The sequence below is a fragment of the Zonotrichia leucophrys genome, chromosome 24 (assembly GCF_028769735.1).
Source record: "Zonotrichia leucophrys gambelii isolate GWCS_2022_RI chromosome 24, RI_Zleu_2.0, whole genome shotgun sequence".
Classification (NCBI taxonomy): Eukaryota; Metazoa; Chordata; class Aves; order Passeriformes; family Passerellidae; genus Zonotrichia; species Zonotrichia leucophrys.
In genome coordinates this window covers 1,697,628-1,723,771 of record NC_088193.1, presented here as the reverse complement: position 1 = coordinate 1,723,771, position 26,144 = coordinate 1,697,628, and the positions used below count along the sequence as shown (strand labels likewise).

General features: G+C 44.4%; 2 protein-coding genes across 5 annotated transcripts in view; both read left to right on the top strand.

Moving 5' to 3' along the window:
* Positions 1–1,772: 1,772 nt before the first annotated feature.
* On the top strand, positions 1,773–12,321 carry LAYN (layilin). Of its 4 annotated transcripts, none has more exons than XM_064732166.1 (8): positions 1,773–1,996; positions 2,540–2,563; positions 4,459–4,683; positions 7,788–7,945; positions 8,745–8,783; positions 9,102–9,185; positions 9,557–9,659; positions 10,882–12,321. In XM_064732166.1, the coding sequence occupies exons 1-8, from the start codon at positions 1,968–1,970 to the stop codon at positions 11,219–11,221; spliced, it is 1,002 nt and encodes a 333-aa protein (XP_064588236.1). In that variant the 5' UTR covers positions 1,773–1,967; the 3' UTR covers positions 11,222–12,321. The 4 variants fall into 4 exon arrangements, with proteins under 4 accessions (XP_064588236.1, XP_064588234.1, XP_064588237.1 ...); XM_064732164.1 differs by having other exon boundaries at positions 4,386–4,683; XM_064732167.1 differs by lacking the exon at positions 2,540–2,563.
* A 3,841-nt stretch (positions 12,322–16,162) lies between these two features.
* Positions 16,163–26,144, top strand: part of SIK2 (salt inducible kinase 2) — a 36,587-nt gene continuing 26,605 nt past the window's right edge. The window contains exons 1-3 of the mRNA XM_064731948.1: positions 16,163–16,401; positions 24,374–24,490; positions 25,074–25,137. Of these exons, the coding sequence (XP_064588018.1) occupies positions 16,252–16,401; positions 24,374–24,490; positions 25,074–25,137 (331 nt within the window). The 5' untranslated portion in view covers positions 16,163–16,251. The remainder of the gene's footprint in view (positions 16,402–24,373; positions 24,491–25,073; positions 25,138–26,144) is intronic.

The following is a 26,144-nucleotide window of genomic DNA, read 5'->3' as shown; positions in this document are numbered from 1 at the left end:
CCCTTGGTCTGAATACTCAGATTCTATTTAGGGGAAAAAGATGTCCTGTACTATTATTATTATTATTATTATTATTATTACTATCATTATTTTTATTATCATCATCATTACCTTTATTTTTACTACTACAATAACTACTCTGTTTTATCCTGTACTAATACATATTTTTACAAGATTTAGAAATTGAAAGCCTGCTGCTGTATATTTTAAAAGCCTGCTTTTCCTATATTTTTCTCCTTTATTTTCTATATATTTCCCATTTATTTCTCAATAGAGGCCAAGAGAAGAAAATGGGAGCTCCACCATTTTTCACAAGGAAGCTTCACCATTTTTTAATTTTGCTTTAATTCTGGCTGGGGTTCAGAAAGGCAGGGAACAGAGTGGTTGTGGAAGTATTTTTATTTTTCTGGAAAAGCCAGGAAACACCAGAGCCTGCTCCTGTTTCCCAGGGTGACACACCCTCAAAACCAGCAGCTTTCCAACACTTCCCTCTGGAATTCCTGAGGGAATTCCAGCCTGGAATGAGCTGTTTTCATGGCATTTTAAGGGTTTTCTTCTCCTTAAAATTCCAAATTCAGAATCAGCTTCTCCCCCTGACCTCCCAAGAGCAGCTCAAAGTTTTAAATCTTCTACAAAACCATCAATCTCCTATTTTAAAGCATCAATCCTGGTTTTTCTCTGCCTGAACAGATTCACTCTGCTGCTTTTCCACCACCTGGGGAAACGTCAGCATCTCTTGCATTTTTTCATATTTATCATTGGTTTGTGCATTCCAGAGCTTTTCCTATTTTATTTTGGTATTTTGGGCATTTTGGTGGACATGACAGATGAAGTAAAGTGGTGAGCAAACCATGTCTGGAAAAGCAAACTTCCCTTTACATGTGTTCAGAGATTAATGGCAATTTCTGGTTTTATAAACTGATCAGATTGATGGGCTAAAAACGCTGAAATTTTGGAGCCAATCCCAGGATTTTGCACTTGAAGTGATCCTTGTGGTGATCCCTTCCTACTCAGAATATTTAGAATAGTTAGATTCAAGAATACAGAATATAGAATGGAATATAGAATATAGAATAATTCTGTTGTTAGATTTAGAATAGTTAGCTTTAGAAAATAGTTAGATTTAGAAAACTGGGATTTGGATGGATTAAAGAAATCAGTGTTTGTCTGGAGCAACAGGAAACCATAAAGCTCATCCCACAGCAAATGCACATCTGGGAAAGAGAAGGAAAAACCTTTCCAAAACAAACAAACAAACAAAAAAAATCTCCCGATAGTTAGATTTACAAAACTGGGATTGGGATGGATACAATAGGTCAGTGTTTGGCTGGATTGACAGGAAACCATAAAGCTCATCCTGCTTCCCCACAGCAAACGCACGGCTGGGAAAGCGAAGGAAAAACCTTTCCAAAAAAACAACCAACCAAACAGAAAAAATCCAAATAGTTAGATTTAGAAAATTTTTCTAAATCTAAAAAAAAAAAAAAAAAAAAAATCAGGGATGGATAAAATAGGTCAGTGGTTGGCTGGATCGACAGGAAACCATAAAGCTCATCCCGCTTCCCTGCAGCAAACGCACGGCTGGGAAAGCGAAGGAAAAACCTTTCCAAAAATAAATAAATAAATAAATGACTAAATAAATAAATAAATAAACGATCCGAACTGGCCAGCGCGGGGCCGGGCCCGCCCGTGGGTGGCTCCCGGTGGGCGGGGGTTCCATGGGGACATAAAGCGGGACCGGGGGGACGCGGGCAGAGCCATGCGGGGCTCGGGGAGCGCGCTCGGCGCCGGGACAGCGGCGGCTCCGCGGGGCCGGGGCTGAGCCCGGGAGGAGGAAGAGGAGGGAAGGAGGCAGAGAAAGAAGGAAGGAAGGCAGGGAAGGAAGGAGGAGCTGTCGCTGTCGCTGTCGCTGTCCCGTCCCGCGGAGCGATGCTGGCGGCTGCGGCGCTGTGCGCGGCCGCGCTGGGATGCGCGGCCGGAGCGCGGCTGCTCAGCGGTAAGAGGGGCTGGGGATCGCTGTGACATCGTGTGGGGACCCTCTCTAACCCAACAAGACCCCGCCACCCCCGCCTCTGTGGCTGGGAGGGTCGCGATGCGCTGTCGCGACACGGGCAGGGATGCTGTCGCCTCGCGGTGATGCAGGGAGAGGTTGGGTTCGGTCGTTCTGGGGATCTTTCCCAACTTTTCCGGCTGCTTTTCCCCGCCCTGCCCCGGGCAGCTGGCTGGAGTCAGACCCCGAGTCAGGAGGAGAGGAAGGAGCACAAGGAATCCTTTCAGGCTGGCTCGGAGCTGCGCATTCCGGCTCCCAAAGCGAGCGCTGAAATCCAGCCAGGAATCAGCTCCAGCGAATTTCCTCTGCTGAGAGCAACGGCAATTGGCTGATAAGGCACAGACTTTCTTCCTCTATTTTTTTAATGAGGAAAGAATGTGTTTGTGTACCAGGGAAGAGCTGAGTGCAGTTTTTGCGAGGGTTTCTAGAGAGTTGCAGGTTTTTAATGACGCTCTGCTGTCTGTGTTTTCCTTTTGCCTCTCCCAGCAGCAGTGGACATTTCCCTCAGAAGAGGTAAGGGGCTTTGCCTTTTTCTCAGAGTGTCAAATTGCCAAGAGAAACACAGGCTGTGCCAGAAATGTATTTTTTAATAGCGCTGTCATAGTAAAAATCCTGCTTCTGTTGTAATCCCTGTGCAAAATGTCAGCAAACTCAATTTCTGGCCATTTAACTGCTGAAAAATTCCAGTAGGAAAGGTGTTTAAACTCCCACTCCTCCAGTGACCAGCATAAAAGGATAAAGCAAAGCCAGCAGTGATCCCATGGCAGGGTTTGTAGCGACCTGTCCTTGTATTATCCATTTGTTCCAAGCACACCACAAGTGTTGCTGAATGTTTTCCTTCTGTAAAAACATGTAGGTTAGCAGATTGTGCCTGCAAAGAAATATTTACTGAGCAAAACAAAACTGTTTGTTTCCACAGTCTAAATATTGGGACTGCTCTGCTGAAAAAACCACCCGAGTGCATCATTTTGGATGATGTGTCTTTTCACTTTGATCTTCCCTCGGAACCAAAATAAGCTCTGCTGCTCCTGCATGAGACAATCCTTGGCTTGTGACAGCCTGAAAACAGACATTGTTTACTCCCTGGGCAGGCAGAAACATTGCAGAGCTGGAAATTGGGATGTGGGAATTCAAATGGCGATCCCCAGCACAGATACTGGAAATGAAAGAGTTTGAGGCTGGATGTAAATCAGAAATTCTGCCCTGCGAGGGTGGTGAGGCCCTGCCTGACCAGAGGGATGTCCCATGCTGGGAGTGCCCAAGGCCAGCCTGGGATGGTGGGAGGTGTCCCCATGAGGGGGTTTTAAAGTCCTTTCCAACCCCAAACATTCTGGGATTCTGTGGCACTGCAATATCCATTGAAATATTGCATATAGATATATTACACCTATATTGCATATTTATATTATACCTATATTGCATATAGATAAATATTATCTTATGCTAGTATTATAATAGAATATTATATGCTATATATTTATATTATATTGATATCTATATTGCATATCTATATTGCATATTAATATATATTCATATCTATATTGCATAAGATAATATCTATATTGCTAGTATTCTATCATCTAGATAATATATATTATATCTATGTAATAGCTATATTGCATAAAGATATATCTATATAGCACAGATATATATATTGCGTATCTATATATCTATATTGCATATCTATATTATATTTATATATTATATCTATATTGCATATAGATATAATATATATTTATCTATATTGCATATAGATATATATATATTTTATCTATATTGTATATCTATATATTGCATCTAGATATAGTATATCTGTATTGCATATCTATATTATTTTATATTACATATAGATATATATTATTGCATATAGATACGTATAGCATAAAAGATAAATTCTTGCTGTCTCTGCTTGGATAAGGAATTCTCTGATTTTGACCATTTAACTTCTTAAAAATAATTAATTAATAATTTTTAATTAACTTCTTAAAAAATTTAAAAAATTTAAAAGTGTCTTGGAATCCTTGCAAGGGAGCTTTGCTTTTTAAGAGGCCGCATGTGCCAGCTTGCTCTGGCAGCGTTTCTTTGGGAGGAACTCCCAGCATCTGCAAATCCCAGAAAAATCACGAGAAGAGCAGGACATGAAAGGACCTAAACTTTGAAATACAACAATAAAAACTTGGAGATGCCATTTGCCAGCCCAATAACACAAAAGCCTTTTACCTGTGTTGTGTTTTTTCCATATAAACAGCCCAAAACTCACCCAAAATGATGTTTTGTTTTAATTTTGGTGCTGTTTAGTGCCGTTCCTGTGACAGCTTTCTCTCCCTCCCTGCAGGGCAGACGGTGTGCAGGCGTGGGACGCAGAAACCCTGCTACAAAATCGTTTATTTCCACGATGCCTCCCGCAGGAGCAGCTACGAGGAGGCTCACCTGGCCTGCAGGGCTGACGGGGGACACCTGGTCAGCATCGAGAGCCCGGCGGAGCAGAGATTGATCGAATCCTTGATCAGGAGCCTCCTGGCCTCGGATGGAGACTTCTGGATCGGGCTCAGGAGGAGGAAGGAGGAGGGGGACAACAGCACTGAGTGTCACCGCTTCTACTCCTGGTCAGACGGGAGCTCGTCCAAATTCCGGTGGGTACCTGGGGCTGGCACAGGAATCCAGGATTTTGTCCAAAAAATCCAGGCAGGGATGTCCCAGCTGTCACTTGTGCTCCGTCTGTGTTGTATTTTCTGAGATCCCCATTGTTGGGAGAAATGATGACTCTGCCTCCATGTTCTCAGAATGCTAATTTATTATTTTATGATCTATATTATATTAAAGAATGCTAAACTAAACTATACTAAAGAATACAGAAAGGATACAGACAGAAGGCTTAAAAGATAATAACGAAAAACTCACGACTCTCTTCTCAGAGTCTGACACAACTTAGCTCCAATTGGCCATTAATTTGATATGGATTGTTCAATTGTTCAATTCCATGTGAATTGTTCAAAACAATTCACATGAAACCAATGAAACAATCTCCAAGCCCATTCCAAAGCAGCACAACACAGGAGAAGCAAATCAGATAATTATTGTTTTCATTTTTCTCTCAGGCTTCTGAGCTTCCCAGGAGAAAAATCCTGGGCAAAGGGATTTTTCAGGGAATGTGAATGTGGCACTTCTGCACCCATCCCATCACCCTCCTGGTGGTGCTCCATGGGAGTGGCTGCTTTAGGCTAAAATGATAATTTTTGGGGGGCTAAAAGGAGGGGAAACAACAAGTGGTGTGGCCTTAAAATCTCTGATTAGGCAGCTACAAATGACATGAAGATTCCTACATGAAATTTATAGCTGCTGTCCTGAAAAATGAAAAATTTTATTCCTCTGCTGAAGATTCCTGCACTACAGATCCCATAAAGTTTATACCTGATGTCCTGAATAATGAAAAATGTGATTCCCTTCCTGAGGGAATGATATTTTTTCCTGTGAGACAGCGAAATATTAGAGCTGCAGGATTTATTGCAGCCATGGAAAACTAAAATTTTCACAGCACTTTTTGGATTTCTGCCTCCTTGTCTTAAGGAACCACAGGATTTGTTATAATGAAATTATAAAAGCAGCAACACTGACACCAATTTGCATCCTTATATCAGACATGAAAAAACCACCTTGAAATTTTGACCTTTTTTGCTCTGGGAGCAGCCCGTAAAGCATTTCATTGACTCAGAAAGGAACAAATAAAATCAGGTTTTGGCATTATTTGATATCTTAAAGTCTCTCCTGTGGCTCAGATATTGGGGGTGGATAATGGGAAGCTGAATCTGCTGCTAAGAAACAGGCACAGCTTTGCTGCCTTCCATTGGTGAGACATTTTTCTTTCTGCTGAATGACAGAGCCAAGGAAAACACCAGGGGAGGAAGGAAGTGAGGGAGGAATAAAGCATTGGAATGGCTGGAAAAACACATTTAAAATGGGTGTTCTCCCATGCTGAGAACCTCAGGATATCTGGAATTATTTATGTCTTATCCATAATTTTTGGCAGGCAGGACATTGCTGGTTCCAGAATCAGTGGGGATTGAACAATTGGCAAAATCAGGGCACTTTTAGAGGTGTTTCCTGAGCTGCATAAAATATCTCCTTACCAACAGTGATTTTACAGCGCACTGTAAAATCCTCCCTCCTGTGCACTGCCTGGAAAAGCAGCACAGGTGGCTGGTGCTGAGGTTTATTCTTAGAAAACAAAAAAAAAGAAATTATCTGCAAGGCTGTGGTGGTGCATTTCTGACAGAGGAAGGCAAGTTCTGCTTCAGATTTTTAGTTTTCTTCATTAAATAGGTGCCAAAATCCCAGGCACTGAGACTGAGAGAGCACAAATGATGATTTTGGCACAGGTTTAAAATTAAGTGTTAAAATTGAGCTCTTCTACAAGGCTCAGTGAACTCAGGGGAAAGTGGGCTTTCTCTGCACAATTGCAGCTCATTTTGAGCTATTTTATTGTTCAAGAAATTATTTTGTCTATGAGAAAACGGTGAATTCTAAACCCACATTGTTAAAGAGGTACCCAGGGACCAGAACTGAATCCTTGTTTCTGGTTTACTCCATGGTGCCCATGCTCATTGCCACTACATTTAAGAAATAAATTTGTTTTAAGATAATTCTAAAAATCTGTTAATTGCACTAGCTGAGACCTTTTGGTAATGCTGACTGGGACAGGAAGGAGGGAAGGGAAATCGTGAGGAGCTCAGCCCTTTGCTCTCTGATATCTGTCAAACTTGCTTGCAGAGTTTGAAAAATCTGAATTCAAAGGACAAATAACTGCATTTCATAATTGCCATTTTTCATTTTCAGTGGAGGGAAATTTCTTTCAGAGGGGAGGCAAATCGTGAGGAGCTCAGCCATTTGATCACTATATTTGTCGAACTTGCTTGCAGAGTTTGAAAAATCTGAATTTCTGAATTCAAAGAACAAATAACTGCATTTCATCCCTCCCATTTTCCATTTTCAGTGGAGGAAAATTTCTTTCAGAGGGGAGGGAAATCATGAGGAACTCAACCCTTTGCTCACTGATATTTGTCCAACACCTGTCTTGCGGAGTTTGAAAAATCTGAATTCAAAGAACAAATAACTGCATTTCATAACTCCCATTTTTCATTTTCAGTGGAGGGAAATTTCTTTCAGAGGGGAGGGAAATCATGAGGGGCTCAACCCTTTGCTCACTGATATCTGTCAAACTTGCTTGCGGAGTTCGAAAAATCTGAATTCAAAGGACAAACAACTGCATTTCATCCCTCCCATTTCCCCAGCGGAGCTGCAGGGTGTGCCATAACCCCTCCAACTCTGCTTTTTTCCCCCTCCAAGCTGCTGGCAGCTGGCCCTGAGGTGGTTTTTTGTTGGGAATTTAGCTGCTAGAGAATGGAAAATTACAAAGCTGTGGCTAATTCCAAGTCCTGCACCTGCATAGATAGCAGTGTCCTTGGGCCTAGCTGTAGTATAATAACAAATAGTGAAAGAGACATGAGAAAAGAGAGATGTAACCCCTACGGAATGAGGAAGAGTTCATGGTATAGTTTAACCAATAGATTGCTTGGCTTACAGAATATTCATAAGCTTATTATTTGCTGGATAAGTGTTTGATACTTTCTTCAATAAACTGGGCCTGAAGGACCTGAGGGACCGGGCCTGAGGAACCTGGGATGAACCATAGGGTGTCCTGGTCCCCTTCCTTGGACAGTTTTTGTGTGTTTTTCCCCAGGAACTGGTACGTGGACGAGCCATCGTGTGGGGGCGAGGTGTGCGTGGTGCTCTACCACCAACCCTCTGCCCCTCCTGGCCTGGGGGGTCCCTACATGTTCCAGTGGAACGACGACAGGTGCACCATGAGGAACAACTTCATCTGCAAATACGCCCTGGGTGAGGAGGCCCTGGGGGCTGCAGGAGGGGCAGTGAGGAGAGCGGTGATAGGGAAATTGTAGAGGGGATTGAGGGCTGGTCCGCAAGAAAAGCTGAATTAATAGGATAAATAATCATTGATGATTAAATAACAATTGATAATTGAGTAATAATTGATGGTTTTCCAGTGTGTCCATAGCAAGGAAGGAGACAAGGCTGGGAACAGATTACAAATAATACATGAAAATTTTTGTAAGCTGGACTACGTGCATAAGTGGATGTGTATACATGCCTTATTAAATTTCTGTAAAACTTACAGAAATTTCTCTAAGTTATACATAAATCCTGCAAAATGGAATTTCTGTTTTGCAGAATGTACGAAATTTCTGTTTTACAGAAATGCTGTGAACTTACAGAATTTTCTGTAAAACTTACGGATTATATTGACGCTAATTGCCTTGCAGCAATGAATATAATGAGTTATTCTGGTGTAGTTAATGATTTAAGATCATTTAAGAGTAGGAGAGCTGGAGAACACACAGAATAAAAACTTTTTCTTCTTAGATACTGAGCGTGTGTGTGTGTGCATATCAGGGCCAACCTAACAGGGACAGGAAATCCTCCCTCAGTTTTTAATTTATGCAACAAATGAGGAAAACATCCCAGTGTCTGTGGCTGCCTGTGGTTTGCATAAATTCCCTGGGGGTTTCCATGAGGGGTTTGAGGTCTCAGAGAGGGGGAGAACACAGAAGAACTGTGCTCAGGTTGGAAATTGTGCATTTCACTCATGGGGAAATTCTGCATTTCTCTTTTCCTCCAGAGAAGCCAACAAGAGCTCCAATAGACAATTCCCGAAGAGGTGAGTTGGACAGATTTGTATGGGAATTTTTCTAAAATTATTAAAATATTTTAATAATTAAAATAATTGTTTTAATTAATTATTATTTTATTATTTTATTATTTTTAAAAATTATTTCCACTGCTGGCTTGCTGTTCCATGCCTCATCCTGCAGGGAAAATCCCATTGCTGGTGATGCTGCAGGGATTGAAGCACAAGAATCCCAGTGCACCTCACACATCTTTGCAGCCCCCAGCCTCTTCAATCTCCTCTCAGCCAGCCTTTTTTATTATTAAAAAAAATTAATTCTGCAGGATTAATGAAGCTGCTTCTTTCCAGCTGTGGCAACAGAGCCCTGGAAGCCAAAATTCCCAGAGGAACGCTGGAGGAAAGGTGCCAATGGAACAGCTGGGAGAGCCAAAGGTAAGTTCTGCTCTCAAAACCTCATTTCAAGTGTTTGGCTCAAAATGTGGAAGACTGAATATAGAAAATAATCTCTGGAAAAAAAACTTCCCTTAATATTTTCCAGGACAGAATAAGGAGGTTGCTCTGAGGGTAAAAATGTTCAAAATCCAAAGCTATGCCAAGTATTTTGGGTGTGAAAAAGCCACTGTTATTATTTAGTCATTGTGAATTAATTATTATATTTATTGTGAATGTTATATAATGAATATTATATTATTATTGTGAATTTTATTATTATATTTCTTGTGAATGTTTTGTTTGCACAGCTGTGATTAACCAGGAAAAACTTGCAATTTCTTCTCATGACCCTGCTTCATTTTTGCCCCCAGAACCCATTCAGGGCCTTGCCTTCATCCTGATTTCCAGCGTTCCTGTGCTGCTTCTCCTGCTGGCCATCACAGGCATCTCCTGCTTTTGGCTCTTCATGAAGAGGTGAGGGGAATTTTTGTGTTTGTTCTGAATTAGCAGTGACACCTTGTCCTGTTCACAGCTAATTTCACCATCCTGGAAACGGCTCTGCACAGGAGCGTTTGCAGCCAAAAAAATGCTGAAAAAGTGGCGTTGATGCTCCAGGCTGAGTTAACTGGAAGTAAAATTCTAAGTAAATCACATTATATTCTTTTCTTGCATTCACAGATATAGCAGGCAGGGAAAAAAAAAACAGATTATGATTTTGATGTGTTAACCCTTCTACTTTTCTTATTAAAGATTTGAATTTCAGAACAGCAAAAAAAATGCAGCAATGGAAACAAAAGGATAACAACTTGGAGCAGAGAATGTTTAGCAAGGAACATTTTCCAGGAATGCAGCCTGGAATAAGGAACATCCTGGGCCCAGCTTTGCTCAAAGCCCATCACCAAATCACTGTCAGGCTTCTGCTGTTGGTTTATGTTTTCCTCTCTGTTTTATGTGTTTTCCTTCTTGCCCTGCCCTCCTCAGGAGACAGGAGCTGCTGGATGTGGCCCTCAGCAGATCCTGCCCTGGGATTTTCCAGGAGAGCAGCCTGGAAATAAGGAATGTCCTGAACCCAGCTTTGCTCAAAAGCACTGTCACAGTTCTGCTGTTAGTTTGTGCTTTCCTCTGTGCTATTTCATGGTTTTTCCCTTTTTCCCTCCGCAGGAGACAGGAGCTGCTGGATGTGGCCCTCAGCAGGTCCTGGGATTTCTCAGGAGAGCAGCCTGGTATGGAATCAAGAATATCCTGAGCCCATCTTTGCTCAAAGCCCATCCCCATATCACAGTCAGAGCTCTGCTTTGTGTTTTCCTCTGTGCTATTTTATGTTTTTTCCCTCCCCAGGAGACAGGAGCTGCTGGATGTGGCCCTCAGCAGGTCCTGGGATTTTCCAGGAGAGCAGCCTGGAATAAGGAATGTCCTGGGCCCAGCTTTGCTCAAGACCCATCACCAAATCACTGTTAGGGCTGTGCTTTGTGTTTTCCTCTGTGCTATTTCATGTTTTTTCCCTTTTGCCCTCCCCAGGAGACAGGAGCTGCTGGATGTGGCCCTCAGCAGGTCCTGGGATTTTCCAGGAGAGCAGGCTGGAATAAGGAACATCCTGGGCCCAGCTTGGCTCAAAACCCATCACCAAATCACTGTCACAGTTCTGCTGTTAGTTTGTGTTTTCCTCTGTGCTATTTTATGTTTTTTCCCTCCGCAGGAGACAGGAGCTGCTGGATGTGTCCCCCAAGGGTGACCGGGCCTGGCTGCCCCAGCCCGGCAGGGACAGCCCCAGGCTGGACATCTCCAGGGTGCTCCACAAGCAAAGCGAAGCTGACCTGGCTGGGGCCAGGCCTGGCACAAAGAATTCCTCCTTCCGTGCCCACGAGGGGCTGCAGAGCCCCTGCAGGGACCCCCAGGAGCCCTCCAGCAGGGGCTGGGTGACACTGGCCAGCACGGAGAGCGGCTTTGTCACCAACGACATCTACGAGCTCTGCGGGGAGCGCGTGGGCAGGAGCAAGGAGTCCACCTGGGTGGACAATGAGATTTATGGATATTGAGGAAATGGACCTAAAAAACCCACTGGAGTTTGGATTTTGGGTGTCAACGTGACTTTTCTTGCCCTCTCTATGCACTTGTTCAATAACAGGATGTGTGGTGTTGTGAGGGTCCCCAGGACGAGGGAAGAGATGAGAATCTTGACTCCACGTCTCAGAAGGCTGATTTATTATTTTATGATATATATTATATTAAAAGAAAATTATATACTAAAACTATACTAAAAGAATAGAAGAAAGGATTTCATCGGAAGGCTCGAAAGAAATAGAAAATAATAATAATAAAATCTTGTGACTGATCAGAGAGTCTGAGACAGCCAGACTGTGATTGGTCATTAATTAGAAACAACCACATGAGACCAATCACCGATTCACCTGTTGCATTCCACAGCAGCAGATAATCAATGTCTACATTTTGTTTCTGAGGCCTCTCAGGAGAAAAGATCCCAGCAAAAGGATTTTTCATAAAATATGTCTGTGACAACAAAGTGGACATGCAACTCTCCAAGGTAAAAAAGAAGTTTAATTTCTGACTCCCAACATTTATAGATTTCCAAAAGTGACAGTGGATATTGGAGGGTGACAGTGCCAGCTCTCCAATGACACTGGACAAACCAAGAGCCCGTCAAATTCCTCCTGCTCCATAAAAGAATGCAAACAATCAGTTATTTACAGAAAGTGTGTGAGAAAGTTTGCTACAAGAATGTAAACATCAGAAGGCTCAGAAAAACTTAAAAAATCAGGGTGACAATGCTGTGTGTGGTGTTTGTCCTGGTTTTGCATTGTGCCCTTATTCTTCTATTTTCTGCAAGAATAGGGGTTTTTAAAGATCCGGACTGAAAGGAATGTACAGATTTTGCTTTGCACCAAGGAATGACACGTTAATACCCTCCCATTCCTTTTTGTACCAAAGATATGCCTTGAAACTGAAGGACAATCCAAAATCCTTATTTATTTACAGACCTCCTCCTCAAAGGTGCTAAAAGTTCCCTGTGGTGTGTGATGGAGCTTTCCTGGAGATGCTGAACACGGCAGGTGGGGAAGGAACCCCTTGGTTTGCTTTGCCTGTGTGTGTGACTTTCACTGTGCCCATTAAATTTCTTTATCTCAACCCATGAGTTTGCTCATTTTTACTCCTCCAATTCCCTCCCTCGTTCTGCTGGAAGGGACAGAAACCAAGAAATGAAAGGGGAATGACTGAGCAACCAAAGAGTGCCAGGCAGGAACACAAATATTTCACACCTTTTGTTCTGCAGGTGATTTTCTGGCTCTAGGAGAGCAACATTGCTTCAGAACAAAACTATGAAGCACCTAAAATGTGTTTTGCTTGCCTAAAACTTTGCTGTTCTCCATTGCACGTAAATAAATAGGAAAATGAAAAAAAAAAAATCATAAGCTGGTAGGAAACAAAGGTTTGGCAAAAAGTTGTTTTAAATGTGGCTGAAACAACAACAGAACCGAGTGCAGGCATAGCCATGAATCTCTTCTGCCAAAATAGGCAGGAAGAAGTTTTCAGGTCTCTGAGCTGCTGCCGACTGCTGCAAACACTGAAATGTTTCAGTTGTCACAGCTGCTTCTCACTTCCTAAATGCCCCAGGTGCTGCAGTGTCACAGCAGTTCCTCCACCAGGACATGGGGCAAATAAAGCCCTGAAAGGAGAAATCCCTTTAAAAAATAAATAATCTTCTCATTGCTTTGAAAACAGCATTTTTCTCCTGAAAATCAAAATCCTGATATAGGAGAGTGGTCAGGGCTGGCACTCACAGTATCTGGAGTTTCTAATGCAGTAATTAATGCAAATCAAGAAGAAGTCTGTCCACTTTTAATCCTGTGTTCCTGGCCTCCTTAATTTTTTCTTTTTGCCAGCTTTTAGGCACTGAAAAAGAGGAAAATGAGGGGGAGAACTTGTCAGATGCTGGAGTTCAGCTGTGCAAAGCCAAATGTGGGATCCGACCTCTTGAGCCTGCCGTTGGGCTCGGCAGTGATCTGAACGTGCTGGGCGTTATCAAGGCGAGGAAATTTCATAAATTTTTATAAATTGTATAAGTTTGACCCCTCCTTTGGGGCATCCCAGCTGCGGGAGGATGCGCGGGAGCAGCGACCACACGAGGGCATGTGCGCTCCACGTTGATGTCCTGGAAAATCCGCTCAGCCCCGTTTGGGAGGGGTTTGAATCCCTTTCCTTGGAGCAGAGCAAAAATCATCAGCGACCGCTGAAATCTGCTCTGCAGAGGATGATTTTTATGGGTGCAGTTCCTCTCCTGGCGTTTTTAAGCCCTGAACTTTCCAGCTTTGTGGTGAGGTTCCTGCAGAAGTTTTCCCTTCCGAGCACCAAAATCTGGCTCAGTCGTTCATTTTCATTAATCTGGTTTAATCATTCAAATCTGGCTTAATCATCAATCATTCACCCTCACCAGGATGAGGCTTGAAAGCGGGCAGGAAGCAAATAAATGTTTGCAGGCTAAAAAACTTCATTTAGGGTGACGTGACTGAGGAGTATTAGGTAACAATCTGTAGGGAAAAAAGCAACTTTTGACACGCCGAGTTTGGATGTGAAGAAAAGGTGAAAGAGGAGTGAAATTTGGCAAGTGGCAGCTGGGGATGACACCATTTGCTATTCAAAGAGGATTCTGGAAGGCTCTCTCACGTAGCCATCAATCACTGAAAGGGTGGATGTCTGACTAACCCCAGCCATCAGTTACTCACTGCCAGAACTTGTGCAGGGGATAAATGGAGCAGCAGCAGCTCCCGGCTTCTCCATGGCAGCCCGAGGCAGCAGCGTCATCCCCAAATGTCACTCCTTGCAGGGATCTCATCAGCAGTGAAGGACAAGCATTAATTTCTGCACAGAGACCTTCAGTTCCCTCTGCAGAACAGTCATCGCTGCTTGACACTCAGCAAAAGTAACTTTTCACGAGGATGAGGCAGCTTTACGTGTAAAACCTGCCTAAAAAGGGAAAGAATGACACAACTTTGTTCCTTGCATTCTTCCACTCTTTTCCTCTTTTTTCTTTTTCTTTTTTTTTTTTTTTTTTTGTGTCCACTCTGGGTGTTCATAAAGCTCTGTGGCTGATTCAACGGGCACGTGCTGTGCCATCAGCTTTGGGATGGGCCTGGTTTAGTCAGGGGAACTGAAAGATTCCAGGGGTGATTCCTGGTTCCCAAATGTCAGGAAAGCACCAGTCCTCCAGCCTGGGACGGAGCAGGGGAGAGGGAGGGACAGGCGTGAGCTCAGAGAGCAAAGATTGCTGAGGCAAACAGGGAATTTGAAAATGTAAGTGCATCTTTTAAATGCACACTTAGTAAGCGCATCCTTTAAATGCACACTCACATTCTAAAGCAGAATGAGTGGACTCAGCACTGAAAAGCAAATTCAGCACTGAAAAGCAAATCCAGCAGAAAGGGCCTTAAATTTCTTCACACATTCTCAGCTCTGATGGTCCTCAGACCATTTCAGGCCAAAGGGACCAACAGAGCTTCCGAATCTGCCTTTCCAAGTGTGCAGGAAATAAAAACAGAAGAATAATTCCCTGAGAAAGGACCTGCAAAAATCCCCCTGTGCATCTGCCAGGCCGCCTCAGGGCATCACAAAAGTCATTTAAGGGCTTTATTCAAACACCCCTTGGACACTGCCAGGCTTGGGCCACTGAGCAGCTCCCTGGGAAGCTTTGAGCACTCGCTTGGTACAGAAATGCTCCATAACCTCCATTCTGGACCTCTCCTGACACAGCTTTGAGCCATCCCCAAGTGTCCTGAGGCTGGGAGAAGGGCTCAGCACCTCCTTCTCCTCATCCCCTCCTCAGGAAGCTGCAGAGAGCCTGAGGTTGTTCCTCTTCATCCAAAAACGAGCTGGGTGTGTTTGGCTCACAGGAGGCTGAGGATGTCACCAGGGTACAAACACCCCCAGAGGGTGTCACAGGACGGGGATAGGCTCTGATCGGTGTGACAGGATGAGGAACAACGGCCAGAAATTTAACAAACGCCCAAGTTCCACCCCAAAACGGGTGAGAACATCCCATGGAGGGTGGCTGGAGACACCCGAGGCACCCGGCCGCGCTGCGGTGCCCCCTGCCCCAGGGACCGTCCCTCTGCGAGGGCGCGGAACCGGGAGATGCCAGAGCGGGGACACAGCGCGACTGCCACCGCCGGGACTGGCGGCACTGGCATCGTCCCCGCGCGATGTCCTGGTGCCGGTGTCACTGTCCCTGTCCTTGTCCCGGTCCCCGGTGTCCCCGGGTGTCCCGGTGTCCTGGTGCCGGTGTCACTGTCCCGGTGTCCCGGGTGTCCCGGTGTCGCCGGGTGTCCCGGTGTCCCCGGGTGTCCCGGTGTCCTGGTGCCGGTGTCACTGTCCCGGTGTCCCGGGTGTCCCGAGTGTTCCGGTGCCCCGAGTGTCCCGGGTGTCCCAATGTCACTGTCCCTGTCCCTGTCCCCGTGCCATGTCCCGGTGTCCCGGTGCCGGAGTCCCTGTCCCCGGTGTTCCGGTGTCCCGGTGTCCCGGGTGTCCCGGTGTCACTGTCCCTGTCCCTGTCCCCGGTGTCCTGGTGTGCCGGAGTCCCTGTCCCTGTCCCCTGCCATGTCCCGGTGTCCCGGTGCCGGAGTCCCAGTCCCTGTCCCCTGCCATGTCCCGGTGTCCCGGTGCCGGAGTCCCTGTCCCCGGTGTTCCGGTGTCCCGGGTGTCCCGGTGTCACTGTCCCTGTCCCCGGTGTCCTGGTGTGCCGGAGTCCCTGTCCCTGTCCCCTGCCCTGTCCCGGTGTCCCGGTGTCCCGGTGTCCCGGTGCCGGAGTCCCTGTCCCCTGCCATGTCCCGGTGTCCCGGTGCCGGAGTCCCTGTCCCCGGGGTCCCGGTGCCGCGCCGTGCCGGGGCGGGCCGTGCCAGCGCGGTTGCCATGGCGAGGCCCCGCCCGCGGTGACGCGCGCGGTGACGCCGCTCGGTCGCTCGGTGCCCGCTCGGTGGCGGAGGGGGCGGCGCGGCCCCGGGGGCGCCGCGCGGAGCCGCAGCCGGAGCCGCCGCCGCCGCCGCCCCCCGAGCCCAGCATGGTGATGGCCGAGCCCCGGCGGCCCCCGGCGCTGCTGCCCCGCGGGCTCGGGCCCGTCCGCGTCGGCTTCTACGACATCGAGGGCACGCTGGGCAAGGGCAACTTCGCGGTGGTGAAGCTGGCGCGGCACCGCATCACCCGCAGCGAGGTGGGCACGGCGCGGGGGGCGCGGCGGGGCCGCGGGGGCTGCGCGGGGCCGGGGCCGCCGGGGCCGCCGGGGCCGGGGCCGGGGCCGCCGCTTTTGTCCCTTCCGGCACCTCCCGCGGGGACGCGGAGCCCCGGCCGCCGGCCTGGGGGGGTTCTCCCGCCCGCATCCTCCGGGCGAGGGCAGGAGAAGGCGTGCGAGGCCGCGGGGGGATGCCCGAGGATGTCACCCGCGGGATGTCACCGTGCTCCCCTCCGGGATGTCACCCCGACGGTGCCACCCCTGGGATGGTGGCATCGCCCCAGGGTGGTGGCATCGCCCCGGGGTGGCACCCCGAGGATGCTCCGCTGCTGCTCCAGCCGCACTTTCTGCTGCCTGCAAAGGGTCAGAGCTTGTGCTGTGCCTGCCGTGGTGCCCTGGGTGTTTTGGGGTTTCCTGACCCGGGCAATGCTGGGTTATCTGTTTCAGCAGAGGAACTTGGTGTGTGTGTGTGTGTGTGTGTGCGCGCTGAATTCTCCAGCACGGCATCCTCCAACTTCACCAAATCCAACCATTTTTAGCCCCTTTGTTTCACCGCCCCCGTGTATTACCCGGTGATTATTGTTAATACCTGGTGCTTTACCTAAAACAGAAATGATTGTCAGTCTGCCTGGGTGAAAATGGAGTCGTGTTCACTTTAAAAAAAAAAAAAAGGAAAGAAAAAAAAAAAAGAGGTATTTGATGAGAGTAATGGCTCTGGAGGATCAGCTTCCTCTTCTGTTTTAGGTAGTTTTAGTTGCTACACCTAGAGGTGAGCTTTTTGCAAGGCTCTCTTCTGGTCGCTTTCATTGTTGACTGAAGAGGTTCCTGCTGCTCTGTACTTGACCAAAGTCATTGAAACCCCGTCCCAAGCACGGCCTGGAAGTGAAACAGACCCGCAGTAATTCAGAGGGGCTGCAGGTATCCATCACTGCGGGAAAATCATCCCTTGAGGAATGGCAGCATTCCTGAGATCTGGAGCTCCGCTGAGCGCGGCGGTGCCCTGGCTGTGATTGATGAGCTCCGCATCGCAGGGGCTGAAACAAAGTTCTCCTCTCGCCTCATTTCTCAAGTTCATCATCAACTCGGCTCCTTCTGAGCCCTCCCTTGCTCCTCGAGCGGTGCCAGCGCTGCCTTTCCAAGTTTGGGGCCATGTGCCAGAATTGCAAATGCTCCACTTGAAGATCCTCGCTTGTCGTTGCTCCTCAGCCCTCGTTTCTTTGGCAGGCTTTGTGGTGGAGAGGAAAACTTCAATCTTCGTTTTCATTGTCGTTTTAGAAAGCCTGTTTGTTTAGCATTGTTGGAAATAACAACAGAAAACACAGAGCTTGAAAAGCTCCCCAATTCCTGGATGGTTCTTTCATCTGTGTCCTAAGGAACTGCTGAATTCTGGTATCCTGAATTTATTTTCACCAGTTTTTCTGTCCAGCCTGCAGCCTTTTTCTCTTCCTGGGATTTTTACAGCAAATTTGCCTGTGTGCTGGAGGATTTTTTAGTCAAGATCTTTGATTTTTTTGAGTCAGCTCTGACTTCTGCAGTGAGGGATGCAAGAGTGTTTTTCTGGAACTGAATTGCTGACTTGGTTGCTGGAAGTATTTACACAATCTTTGAGGAAGGGGAACCCTGTTAAGATCACTTCTGGTGATGTCAGAGGAAATTAATTCCAGCCAAATACTCTTTGGAAGAAGCAATTCCAGCTCACCTGATTGTTGGGTCCCTGAGCGCCCAGAGTGGAAATCCTGCTCGGTAATGGCTCCAGCCTGAGGGGTCTGCATATTTCAAGGTTCATATAAACTGTTGCTTAAGTTCCAGTGGAAGAATATTCAGTTTTTAGGTCTGGAAGGGCTGTGCTGGTGCTGAGGTTTGCTCAAAAATCCTGTTTTAAAAGGACTCCTTGTCGAAGTTTCTCCTGAATCTCTTGATTTGAACCCTTTAGATTCACCACCTGTTTGTTGTTGGGATTTTCTAGCACTGGCACTTTGAAATTGTGTTTTATATGACTTCGACCTTTAAAATCTTCGCTTTTATTTTTTAACACAACTCTGCCTAGCCTATAGCCATCAAATTAAAAAAGATGGGCTCTTATTACCTTGAAAGCAGCACTTATGGATTGTGTACAATCCCCCCTTTCTATGGAAAGACTGCAGGTGAGAAAATAAAATCGTTGCCATAAATTGTGAGCAGAGGTGGAAATTAAATGGAAGCAAACACGAAGCAGGAGAACAGCACGGGGTGTGTGCAAACAAAATCAGAAATCAGAACTTGAATGAAGGCAAGTTCTAAACAACCATGCAGAAGTGTGAAAGTTGGGAAACGTGGGATTAATAAAGATATTGAGTGATAAAGATATAATGAATAAATCGGTTAATTAAAGATATTAGGAATAGAGGTGCTGCCTGACCCTTTTGACTGCCAGTCCACCCAGGTGTGTGACTAATAAAGATATTAGGTGATAAAGATGCCAGGAATAAATAAATTAAATAAAGATATGTAGGCATAGAGGTGCTGCCTGACCCTTTTTATTGCCAGTCCACCCAGAGAGGGGATTAATAAACATATTAGGTGATAAAGATATTAGGAATGTATAAATTAAAGATATGTAGGAATAGAGGTGCCTGACCTTTTTTACTGCCAGTCCATCCAGAGGGGTGTTAATAAAGATATTAAATGATAAAGATATCAGGAATAAATAAATTAATAAAAGATGCTAGGAATAGAACATTTTTACTGCAAATTCACCCAGTGGGGACTAATAAAGATATTAGGTGATAAAGATATCAGGAATAAATAAAATAAAGAAAGATTGTAGGAATAGGGGTGCTGCCTGACCCTTTTTACTGGCAGTCCACCCAGAGAAGGAATTAAGAAACAGATGATTAAGATATCAGGAATAAATAATGCAAGATATTAGGAATAGACCCTTTTTGCTGCCAGCTCACCCAGGGGGGGGATTAATAAAGATATTAGGTGATAAAGATATCATAAATAAATAAAATAAAGAAAGATTGTAGGAATAGAGGTGCTGCCTGACCCTTTTTTGCTGCCAGTCCACCTGGAGGGGGATTAATAAAGATTTTAAGTGATAAAGATACCAGGAATATATAAAATAAAGAAACATGCTAGGAATAGAACCTTTTTACTGCCAGCTCACCCAGGGGGGATTTATAAAGATATTAGGTGATAAAGATATCAGGAATAAATAAAATAAAGAAAGATTGCAGGAATAGAAGTGCTGCCTGACCCTTTTTACTGGCAGTCCACCCAGAGAAGGAATTAATAAACAGATGATTAAGATATCAGGAATAAATAAAATAAAGAAAGATTGTAGGAATAGAGGTGCTGCCTGACCCTTTTTTGCTGCCAGTCCACCTGGAGGGGGATTAATAAAGATATTAAATGATAAAGATATTAGAAATAAATAAATTAATTATAGAAATTAGGACTAGAGGTGCTGCCTGACCCTTTGGGAGGCTGACCCCGACCTTTGCCTGCCTTGTTTGGGTGTTTGGTGCCGTTTGAGTGCAGCCCACGTGGCTTTTTGCTGCCACGCTCCATCCTTGATCCTGCTGCCCAGAAATCCTGTGATCCCAGGGCAGCTCCTGCTAACGAGGCGTGGAAATGAGCGGAGATCGTCCTGCAGGGAACGGGAATCGTCATGGGGAGGTTGGGGGGATTTGATTCTGGTGAAATGGGGATGGGGATGGAATTGGGAAAAGGTTTGGGATGTAGGGAAAAGGGAAAAAGTTTGGAACATAGGGAATAAGGAAAAGGTTTGGGATGCAGGGAATAGGGAAAAGGTTTGAACATAGGGAACAGGGAAAAGGTTTGGAATGTAGGGAATAGGGAAAAGGTTTGGAGAAGGTTTGGAGTGTAGGGAAGTTTGGAATGTAGGGAATAGGGAAAAGATTTGGGATGTAGGGAATAGGGAAAAGGTTTGGAACATAGGGAATAAGGAAAAGGTTTGGAGAAGGTTTGGAATGTAGGGAAGTTGGAAAAGGTTTGGAATGTAGGGAATTGGGAAAAGGTTTGGGATGTAGGGAATAGGGAAAAGATTTGGAATGTAGGGAATTGGGAAAAGGTTTGGAATGTAGGGAATAGAGAAAAGATTTGGAATGTTAGGAACCTGGAAAAGGGTTGGAGTGTAGGGAATAGGGAAAAGATTTGGAATGTTAGGAATTGGGAAAAGGGTTGGAGTGTAGGGAGTAAGGAAAAGGTTTGGAATGTAGGGAAGTTTGGAATGTAGGGAATAGAGACAAGATTTGGAATGTAGGGAAAAGGTTTGGAGTGTAGGTAATTGGGAAAAGGTTTGGAATGTAGGGGAGTTGGAAAAGGTTTGAAGTGTAGGGAATAGGGAAATGGTTTGGAGTGTGTGGAAGTTTGGAATGTAGGGGAGTTGGAAAAGGTTTGGGATGTAGGAAAAAGGGAAAAGCTTTGGAATGTAGGGAATTTGGGATGTAGGGAATAGGGAAAAGGTTTGGAAGGTAGGGAAGTTTGGAATGTAGGGAAGAGGGAAAAAGTTTGGAAGGTAGGAAAAAGGGAAAAGGTTTGGAGTGTAGGGAATAGGGAAAAGGTTTGGAATATAGGGAAGTTTGGAATGTAGGTAAATTGGAAAAGGTTTGGGATGTAGGGAATAGGGAAAAGGTTTGGAATATAGGGAAGTTTGGAATGTAGGTAAATTGGAAAAGGTTTGGGATGCAGGGAATGGGGGAAAAGTTTGGAGCAGTGAAGGTGCTGCTTGGAAAACGCAGGGAGTTTGGGAACCCAGCCCTAAATCCCTAATTTACCCCTTCCCCAGGATTAATCCCCTGCAGAGGAGCTCTGCTCGCTGCTCCCCAGGGGAAAACCAAACCCCGCTCTCGCTGTGCTCCCACGTGTGCCTTCACCCGGCTGCACTTCCAGGGAATTTGTGGTTTTCTCTGGTAAAATCCGGAAGATGAGCCTGCAGGTTTGGTCTGTGGCACCAGCGCAGGTGGGCTCAGGTGTTTGCAGAGTGAACAACTCCAGCAGAGACAGCAGCTCCCTGTGCCACACAACAGAATGTGGAGTTTTTCCAGGCTGCACAAGTTGTGTTGGTTAATTTTAATGCTTTTTATCTCTTTTAAGAATGCCTTGGGTTAACAAATCTGAATTTCTGTAACCTGCAGGGACGAAGCGCTGTTTGAATGTGAATTTGTAGCAGGAGGTTGTGTTGTGGTTTTGGTGGGTTTTTTTTTTTTGTTTTTGTTCGAGTGTTTGCTTTTTGCCTTTGTTTTTCCTTTCAAGAATTAAATGTATAAAACAAAACAATGGAAAGTGACGGTTGGAGTAGCTGAGGAGCAGAACAACTTTCATCTTCCCTTGACAAGCATTTCATCCTCACTCCTTGGCAGCTGCAATTCCCAGATGTCAGGGGAGGATTGAGCAAACTCCCATTCCCTGGGCCCTCAGTGGAAGGGGGAAGGAAATAAGAAATAAGTGCAGTTCCTTGGCTTTTTAAATGAGAAGGAACCATTCAAACTGCAAAGATATCTTGGAATTTAACTCCTTAAGCAGCAAAACCTGGTGGCAGGGGGAGATCAGGGATTCCCTTTTGGTTTTCCTTGTCAGGTGAAGGATATTTAATGACATTATATCTTGACATTATATCTTGAAATTTGGGATTTTTTTTTTGTTGTTTGTTTCAGACTGTTGCCAGTAATTGTTGGCAAGCTGCGTGTTTAGGAACAAAACACACTTCTCACGTAGGAAACTGCTCTGTGCCTTGAAGGAGCTTCCCCACCTCTAAGAATTACATCCCTTTTCCTGTCATCCAGAGACAGCCGAGCTCCAGAAGGAGCTGCTGAGTTCCCTGCTCCTCCCCACATCCCCGGGAAGGCTTCGCTGGATTTTCAGTACTTTCAAGTGGTTCTTCTGTAAAATCTGGTCCTGGTCCTGGCAAGATGAAAATGCAGAATGAGCTGAGGTGTTTGATCTGCATTTGAGTGGAGGAGCTGCTGCTCTGCTGTGGTTTATCCATTTTATGGATGAATTTCCTGCACACTTGGAGTTGTACATTTCCTTGGGAGTTGGGGAAAGAAAAGAGACTTTTAAAGAAGGAAATTCAGAATGAGCTGAAGTCAATAAATAGTTAATTGTGAACTCACATGGGCCCATAATTAATGTTAGCAGATATATCCATGTTAGCAGTGGTAGCAGGTATATCCATTTTAGGGACAAATTTCCTGCACACATGGAGTTGTACATTTCCCTGGGAGTTGGGGAAAGAAAAGGGATTTTAAAGAAGGAAAATCAGAGTGAGTTGATGTTAACAAATAGTTAATTGTGAAGTCAAGTGGGCCCACAATCAGTGTTAGCAGGTATATCCATGTTAGCAGGTATATCCATTTTATGGGTAAATTTCATGCACACTTGGAGTTGTACATTTCCCTGGGAGTTGAGGAAAGAAAAGGGATTTTAAAGAAGGAAATTCAGAGTGAGCTGAGGTCAGTAAATAGTTAATTGTGAGCTCAGGTGGGCCCACAGTCAGTGTTAGCAGGTATATCCATTTTATGGGTAAATTTCATGCACACTTGAAGTTTTACATTTTCCTGGGAGTTGAAGAAAGAAAAGGGATTTTTAAAGAAGGAAATTCAGAGTGAGCTGAAGTCAATAAACAGTTAATTTTGAGCTCAGGTGGGCCCACAATCAGTGTTAACAGGTATAGCCATTTTATGGACAAATGTCATGCACACTTACAGTTTTACATTTTCCTGGAAGTTCAGGAAAGAAAAGGGATTTTAAAGACGGAAAATCACAGTGAGTTGATGTTAACAAATAGTTAATTGTGAGCTCAGGTGGGCCCACAATCAGTGTCAGCAGATATATCCATGTTAGCAGCTATATCTATTTTATGGACAAATGTCTTGCACACTTGGAGTCGTACATTTCTCTGGGAATTGGGGAGAGAAAATGGATTTTAAAGAAGGAAAATCAGAGTGAGCTGAGGTCAGTAAATAGTTAATTGTGAGCTCAGGTGGGCCCACAGTCAGTGTCAGCAGATAATGAGGCTCACCCATGGATTTCTGTCTCTCCCCTGTTCAGTAGTTTGTGAAATTCTGTCATAATTGGAAGCATTAGTGGGACTCTCATTGTTTGCTCCAGCGTTAGCACAGTGACATTCAGGCTGAATAAACACCATTTCTATATTCAGCATCTTTAGCATTTTTACCCTTTGCATGTGCAGGGGCTGAATTTTCCCTTTCTTCTTGGTTTCAACTTTAAATTTCTTCTGCTGCAGCTTTTTAATCCCTTCAGCATCCAGAGTTATCTTCCCTTTGCATTTATTGGTTAAAACAAGGTCAGCAGGGCCAGGATGAGTTTTGTGAATTAGCTGAGATGTGTTTGCAGGGTTTGACTGATAAATTCATCAGCAGAGTTTTTCCTCTGAAGGGATGAACTGCAGATCCCCTTCTATAACAGCATTTCAATTAATTAAACATATCACACATGCAACTGTGCATGGATCCACTTGGTTTTTTGTGGAGATCCCCACTGGATTGTTTGTGTGGAGCCAAGTTTTTCTCCTAAAATATCATTTTGTGGGACTCGGATTTGTCACCTTGGCTCCAGAAATGGGCACCACCAAGAAGATTTAAATCACTGCAAATTGTTGATTTAAGAGCACCCGGAGCACTGGCTTCTCTCACCTGTTCTGTGCCTTCCATTCCATGGAAAATCTGCAGTTTTTTCATGAAAAATCTGCTTTTTCTCAAAGAAAATCAGTTTTTTCTCACTGAAAACCTGCTTTTTTTCACATGCTGCTGTGGGTGATATCCCTGCAGCCCCTTGGAGGGACCCCAGACCCTTCCAGTGCTGCCCTGCTCTATTTTCCAGCCTGGGATTTGCATTCCAGTGACCTGGGGCTGCATTTTCCCTTCCCAACGAGGGTGAACTCACCTCGGGGGAGTTTTTAAACCTCATTTTTGCTCTTGGTCTGCAGGTGGCAATAAAAATCATCGACAAATCTCAGCTGGATGCTGTGAACCTGGAGAAGATCTACAGGGAGGTGCAGATCATGAAGATGCTCGACCACCCACACATCATAAAACTCTACCAGGTGGGCTCAGAGGGGCTTTTCCCCTTTTTTTCCTTTCTTTCCCCCTTTTTCCCACTTTTTTCCCCTCTCTTAGTTCTGCTAAACAAAAATGAAGATCCCACTTAAGACCAGTTCAGCTTTAAATTAATTTTATGGTGATGCTTGGGTGGTGCTCACTCCTTCAGTGACTGGCTAAAAATGCATTGGATAAATGAGTTTATTTTTAAAATTCAAGTTGTCTCCCTGGTGTGCTTTTATTTGTGAGCAGTCTCTTGGGACTTTCAGGCCCATTCATGAATAAAATGCAAAATCAAATTCACAAAGCTCTTGCTGAAATGTTTCTCTGAGGTTGTTGAAATAAACCCAAAATACCTTGAAATTGTCCTGAAATCTGAAATGACTTTTTGAAGTGGAGGATTTTTAATTCTCAGTGAATCTTTTGATTATTTTGTTTGCGCACATGGGAAGATTGTGAAATTCCAGGCGTGAGGCAGAACTTTCGCAGCTTTAGGAGAGAACCATAAAAATAAAGATTCTTTTGGGTGGTTTTTTGGCTTTTTTTGCTTTTCCCACGATCCCTCACGTGCGATTTCTGCATCCACAGGTGATGGAGACCAAAAGCATGCTGTACCTCGTGACAGAATTTGCCAAAAATGGGGAGATTTTTGGTAAGCAGGAGAATATTCCCATGTTCAGCTTTTCAGTGCACTCCTGGTGTCTGTGTCAATATGGGCCTGTTCTTAGATTTCGTATTTCTGTGCACCTGCAGAGTTAAAACCCTTTTAGTTTTAAATTCTATTTCCTCTGTTTCAGTTGGTCTCCACTGCCTCTTGTCCTTTTGCTGGGATTTGTCTTGGGACAAAAATCCTGCTGCTTTGGCTGCGAATCTAAAATCACTTCTGGCTTCTATTTTATTATAATATAATTTAAAATTGTATGAAATTGTATACATATATACACATTGTATGTATAATGTACATGATTTTATCTATTCAATGTGTATTATATAATACATATAGATTGTATATATACAATATGTATTATATAATATACATTATACACATATATATTGTATTCATCATATACATTATATATACTATAATATATATTATATACTATATTATATAATATATGTAATATATATTATATATATTATAATATTATTACTATAGTATACTATATATTATACTATTATTACTATAGTATATACATAATATACATTATATTATAATATATTATATACTATACATTATATTAATTATGTATATACAATAAAGAAATACAATATAATTATGATAGTATTATAAATAAAAATATATAAATAAAATAATTATACTGCAATTAAAATTCTTTTTATTAAGAATAAAAATCAGAAACATTTAAATTTATTACATTTTACGTTGTCATTATTATACAATATAAATATATATAATTATAGATATTATAGCAGGTCCCTGGTGTCCCCAGCAGGTCCCTGGGCAGTGGCTGCTGTGCCCAGGGCTGGCACCGTGCCCCCATCCCTGTTTGCCCTCTGGTTAATGCACAACCCCAGGAGCTGCAGCAGGGACGGGGCTGATCCCAGAACCAGGGATTTGCTCTGGGTTTGGGATCTCTCAATAAATCCTGGCAGGGCCAGAAAAGCCAAGGCCAGCTTGGCTGCACGAATGATGGGGAA

Coding starts and splice junctions, on each gene's coding strand:
- LAYN (XM_064732164.1), top strand. CDS start 1,930: ATGCTGGCGGCTGCGGCGCTGTGCGCGGCCGCGCTGGGATGCGCGGCC. Junction 4,684..7,787: donor GGGAGCTCGTCCAAATTCCG/GTGGGTACCTGG, acceptor GTTTTTCCCCAG/GAACTGGTACGTGGACGAGC. Junction 7,946..8,744: donor CATCTGCAAATACGCCCTGG/GTGAGGAGGCCC, acceptor CTTTTCCTCCAG/AGAAGCCAACAAGAGCTCCA.